Source organism: Phocoena phocoena, chromosome 13, assembly GCF_963924675.1.
Source record: "Phocoena phocoena chromosome 13, mPhoPho1.1, whole genome shotgun sequence".
Taxonomy (NCBI): domain Eukaryota; kingdom Metazoa; phylum Chordata; class Mammalia; order Artiodactyla; family Phocoenidae; genus Phocoena; species Phocoena phocoena.
Genome location: NC_089231.1, coordinates 81,185,096 through 81,190,908, shown reverse-complemented (window position 1 = coordinate 81,190,908; position 5,813 = coordinate 81,185,096). Strand labels below are relative to the sequence as shown.

Genomic DNA, 5,813 nt, shown 5'->3' with positions numbered 1-5,813 from the left:
TTTACCTCAGATTAATTTTTCAAAGGATTCAGGTTTCAAAATTAAACCACTGCTTATTTCATTGCACTGTTTGAACTAATACCCATGCGATTTTTGTAGTCAGAGACAGCTATGCAAATCCTACTTGACCAGTTCCTGGTTCGAGCCAGCATGCCTGGCTTCCCTGTCTATTGCATCCTCAGGACAGTCACCTGTTGCCGAGAAGCCACTGTCCTTCCTAAATGTAGAGAAGTGAAGTGTGTCACCCTTTCAGGGAAATTCAGGCAATTACTGAAATAGGAGGGTGGCAAGGAACAATTCCACCCTGGTGCCTTATGAATAAAAAACTGGATTCTGGTTTACAGCAGCTTTATGGTGAGAGTTAAACTGAGGGGTAAGGGAGGGGCAAGGAAAAAGGAATAAAGGGCTGCTGGGCCCTTTCTAGTAAATCCTTCACCAACAGGGCTGGCTCAGAGCCTCCAAGTGTCTAAAGGCTTATTAAATTATCCCACAAGATTTTAGGCTCATTCTTGAGCCAAAATGGAAGCTAGGAATCTGGTGCCACAGCTAATGAGAAACTCCTTTAATAGCCCACAATCAGTGTTCTGTTCCAGCAGTAACCACTGCTTCATCTGATGAAGCATGTGTGCATGTATACATAGGCACACATAACCTCTACCATGCAGGGAGGTCCTGCAGTCAAATCTCCATCTATACTTGCCTTTCACAAGTGATACAATTCATGGGGGCTGGCTCCTCCCAGAACTTTCATGCAGAGGCTCAGAAACAAGGGAGGCAGTGACCGAGTGGAGTCAGCTGCTTTTGGGTGCGAGCAGAGCCGTTCAGTATAGCCACTGGGCTCCTCGAAGTGGCTTCTAGGAAACTGGGAGTTCAGCACAGCTTAACATTTATACATACATCAGTCAAAAGCTAAAATTAAACCTTGGCCTAGACTAACTACTTGCCTGCCTTATCTGGGGTGAGGCGTGTGTCTGTTCCCTCCAGCCATTCTCCACCCCAAGAGGTCAGAGGTCAGACTTTGGGAGCGGCAGGGAGGTCAGGAGCCACCTCTCTTCCACTTTTAAAACCAACACTTCTGGGACTTCCCTGGTGGTCCAGTGGTAGGGCTCTGTGCTTCCCCTGTAGGGGTCGTGGTTTCCACCCCTGGTCAGGGAACTGAGATCCTGCAAGCTGTGTGGCGTGCCCCTCCCCCCACCTTATATATACAGATAAAACCAACAGTCCTGGGTGTTTTCACAGACAGTAAAGCATAACCAACCCTGATCTAGAGTTGTGGTCTAAGGGCCACATTTTCTACACATCAAGCAGGTCTGATTAATGAATGCTAAGCAAAGTGTAGACCAGGAGTAAGCACTGTTTTGGATTTCTCTTTTACAAGAGAAAGCTCATCATAGAAAGTAAATGCTGACAAGTCACTGGTACAGATTTTCCCCTGTCTGCACAGGAAAGGGGCCAAGCAGACAATGAACCAAACAAGTAAGTTCCCTCCCTCCAACCAGAAGGGTAAACAGACATCTGGGATATGATATCCACAAGCCAGGGGCACTCACTTCTTAGGAGCCGCTCAACATACAATTCTCAGGTAGTGCCAAGAGGCAAGCCAGGCACAGCAAGTCAGCAGCTCTGACCGACTGGCTACAAAGTACAAGCTCAGAATCTGTGACACAGTCATCCACTTCCAGACTGCTTCAGTGTAAAATGTTCAAGAAAAACATTTCTTTACTAAATGTGTCTGAGTTACCAGGACAGCTCAAATACATTCTGACAAAAAGGCCCCTCATGGCCTGGGAAGAAGCGACACTAAGTCAATGCCTTTTCTTTCTGCTAGAGCAGGTTAAGCTGGAGGAACGGGGGCAGTGGGTCCCTGGGCTCGATGCTGTCACAGGCAGTGAGGCAGCAACCCTGACGGCTGCAGCCAGCCCACCGCAGTCATAGCACATTCCACCACCCTCTTTCCAGCCTCAATGTGACCACTGCTGGCGGCAAGAGGCCAAGCCAGCAGCCTCTACTGAGAGCCAGACTCTTGAGTGCCAGTTGGACAGTAAGCATCACAAGCCCTCCAGTTATCTCTAATTACAGACAACAAGGATAGCTTAACTGCTCCCAGCATCATCACCTCCTTCGCCTGACTTCAATGAACTTTTACAAACTAACAGTCACCAGCACCAAAGAATTAAGTCAACTAACCTGCCTTGAATTTTAGACCAGCAATCCATATGGCTTTATCTGGTATAAATCTTCTGCCTTTGATCATTTCTGGACCGTGTAGGAGAAAGGAATAGCAATCATTAAAATCTTAAACCAGAGAACACTATTTTTACATAACAGTTTCTTAACTTAAAATCAAGGCCTTGAACCCTTCCCTAAGGGTTGCCTTAGATTCCTTTATGCTATTATTCAGGGCTAAGTCTGTTATCACAAATGTCATGTGAACGCTAACATCTCCCACAGGCTAGAGGAACTTGATAGTTTATTATCCACTGACTCTTAACAAGGACACATCTGACATCCAGTGTTTAGCGGAATAAGCAGCACGTTGTAATGACAACACAGAAAATGGATTCATCTTGTATCATTATAGGCAGAAGGTATTTGGCAAATTTGTATGCATTGTTTATGTACTGTATAAGTAACTTATTCTTGAAGAATGCAAATTTTGCTAAAATGTACAAATTGCTACATGTGAATTAAAACAAAGTTTTCAGAATCTTGATTTGGTACCACAGTATTTAAAGGCTCTATCTATCTATTATGACTGTAGTCTCTGCAAAATACTTGCTTTTCCTGTTTGTCCTGCTCCCACAAACTGAAGACATTAACGAATGCTTAGGGGTCTACAGGAGTATGCTATTTTGTACATCGCTGCATCTTTTCAGCCCTCTGGATTTCTTTATTACAGATGTGTGTGTGTCTCCTGCCCCCTACTGGTAAAACAGACAGATCCCTGAATCAGGACAACTTCTGACTAACTCATTTGGGTTCAGGAGATATTAAAAAGGAAGCTTACAGAATCAGCGTCAGGGTGAGGATGTGGACTTTCGGCACTGCCCAACTCTGGCCAGCCTTCCTCCTTCTGAAGCAGACCTCTAGCCACCAAAGAGAACATCTCTCAGTCTTGTCTTTTTCTAGAGATACCTTGAACCAGAACTAAAGGTGAAGAAGAAAAGTCATTTGACAGCTAACCTTCGAGGTATTAAGACAGCAGAGTCAGCCCTCCTGCCCTGATATTCAGTATCCTACAATGGAAATAGCTCATACAAACACACATTAACTTGATATCAGTTTTTAAAACTTTTTTTATTTTTTGATTTTTTTAAAGTTTTTATTTTATATTATCTACAAAGTAAAAGTTCTTCCCTTAACTTAAAACTTGAACCACTGTAGACAGTGATTACTTCATCAAACTTGATTTATAAATAATAATCCGTCAGTTTGACGGTAAGAATTTACTGAACCTTTGTCAAGTTTAGTAAAAGGGCGTTCCAAGTCTTGATTTTTTTTTTTTTTAAGCAGTAATAGCAGCAAGAATCACTCTTGTTACTTCTTTTGCTAGCTGATGTGTTCATGACTTTCAAGGGTCATTAAAAAATAAATAACTTCCAGTTTCAGCAAGCAGAGCTGGGGTACTTGCGGGACTTGGAAACAGCGTATGGAATTATGGAACAGCCCACAAGTTCCTAAATGCCTCTACTCGGTCCAAATATCTTCCACTGCAAGTGAACTGTTAGCATTCCTATTGGATGTTACAAGAAATCAACATATATTTTTTAAAAACAAAATAAATGAAATTCTAGTTTTCTGTGCTTCCAGTTGGTAGAAGCAGTAGAAGGGAGGAGGGAATTTGGCCTTTCGGTTCCTCCAGGGCAGCCTTACAACTGCTGTTGGTGGTGGGCTTGTACTGTAAAAAAGAAAAGTGAATATTTAAACAGAAAACTGGCAACACCGCACATTAGCCTAGTGTCTCTGCAGCACATGTCTGTAAAGCTATCCTTGTGCTACCTGAACAAGACTCAAAATTTAATTCACTCTTTACCCTTCCCACCCCCCTGCATCTGTACCAAAAGGGGGAGAAAGTAGGTGGGTGGGTAGAAACAAACCAGTCAGACATAAAACCATTTCAGATAAAACTCCCAGAAGAATTGTTGCTCATGGGGTACAAAAAAGGCCTTAACATATCCCCTCCCCAAATAATAGCCAAGCACCAATATTGCTTTCAGAATAACAGGTTAGACTGTGAAGTATCGCCATGGCCACCATCAAGTATTAGAGCACAATCACGGGGCATTCTCTACCTGTCAGGGCATAGACTGGAGCTAATACTATACTCGAAACCAATCCATACACAGCACTTATCTCATCAGTGGTAGTCTCCAGAGCTACAATCAAACTCTGCCATGGTAGTAACCCCCCACATGTCAGACTGTTGGGACTCAGGAAGGAAAACACTGCCCTGTCCAACCTATCATAACAAGGAAGGCCAACTGAGTCCTAAGCATGCATCAGCTACACAGAATGCTGCTGCTGCTTCTCATCAAGCCAAATCCTGTATACCATCAGAACACACACACACTAGGCTCCCGGAAGCCTCAGGCCCTGACACTGAACTGATCATCACAGTTCCCTACTGTGTACACTCTTGACGGGTCTTGCTAGTTCTCAGATGCGGGGCTTGAAGTGCTGGCCCGGCCTGCCATTCGACCTGTGCGAGCAGAATGCTTTGGGGTGCCCGGCGGCCCCTGCACACACACGCCTCACCTGAAGGGTGCGTCATATAGGGGAAATGCGCTGTTGTCGAGACTGGAATGGGCTGTAGTGCACTTTGAGCGAGGGCGGCCTGGGGACCGCCGGGTGGCTGTGTCGTCATTAGCATCATTGGCGCATGGGCAGTTGGATGAGAAGGAACCATTCCTGACTGTACATGAGCCTGAAACAGAGAGCTCTTTTACGCATACAGGCAACATCTCCAGCTTAAACAACATGTCAACTGTGTCCCTTTCACTGGGTTGGGGCTCTCAGGAAAGGGCAACAGTGGGCCCTCAGGGCCCTTTCTTTCCTCTGGGGACATTCCCTAGTGGATCCGTCAGTTGACCTATAGACATGCTTCACCCTCTAGCAGATCCTGCAAGGCTGAGGGAGCAGGCACCCAGCGAGCCTGGGTAAAAGTCAGGGCTGCAGTGTCCTAGCCTTCAACATTTCTGAGGACTGGATTCTATGTATGGGGCAAGGTCTTCACAAAGATCCCTGATCCAAGCGCAGCTTTCTCAAATTAGTAGGAGGCTACCTGCAGTGATGCTTTAGACTCTGGCTTCCATGTGGGGCCTGAATTAGTTTTACAGATAACATCTCTTTCAAGTAAGAAAGCAGATTATTACATTATAAGCAGGGACTGTTAACTTTGTTCTAGGTTCTCTTTGCCTTTCCCCCTCTGCTTCTTGCCTGCTCACCAGCACACCTCAGTGAACAATGGGTCAAGGCAGTCAGAAAAGCCTCTCAGGCCCCTTTGCTCTGCTGAAAGATCCGCTGATAGAGCAGCAGCAGCAGAAGTTGCAGTGAATGGCTCCAGTGAGGTGGGAAGGGGTAATCTAAAATTATCTGGTCCAGCCCAGTGTCTCTCTGTACCAGGTGATAATGAGTTCAACCTGGTCTCACTGTCAAGTTGGAAAGGTTTTAGTCAGCCCAAATAGCTGGATCGCAGCTCTGCAGGGAATTGGCAGAGCCAGGAAGAGCCCTCGTTTCCTGCCTCCCATGCTGTGCACTGTTCTAGACCAGGATAAGCCTTGAATGAAATGCTGTTTTGACTCTTACATATTCAA

General features: G+C 45.3%; 1 protein-coding gene across 3 annotated transcripts in view; it reads right to left on the bottom strand.

Annotated features, from left to right (window-relative positions):
* Positions 1–3,507: 3,507 nt before the first annotated feature.
* Positions 3,508–5,813, bottom strand: part of ATXN2 (ataxin 2) — a 123,209-nt gene continuing 120,903 nt past the window's right edge. For 2 of the 3 annotated variants that reach the window (XM_065889286.1, XM_065889287.1), the window contains exons 24-25: positions 4,756–4,924; positions 3,870–3,898 (exon numbers count right to left, since the gene is read on the bottom strand). In XM_065889286.1, the coding sequence (XP_065745358.1) occupies positions 3,870–3,898; positions 4,756–4,924 (198 nt within the window). Of the gene's footprint in view, positions 3,899–4,755; positions 4,925–5,813 lie in introns of all 3 variants that reach the window. The other variant, XM_065889288.1, reaches the window with a different exon arrangement.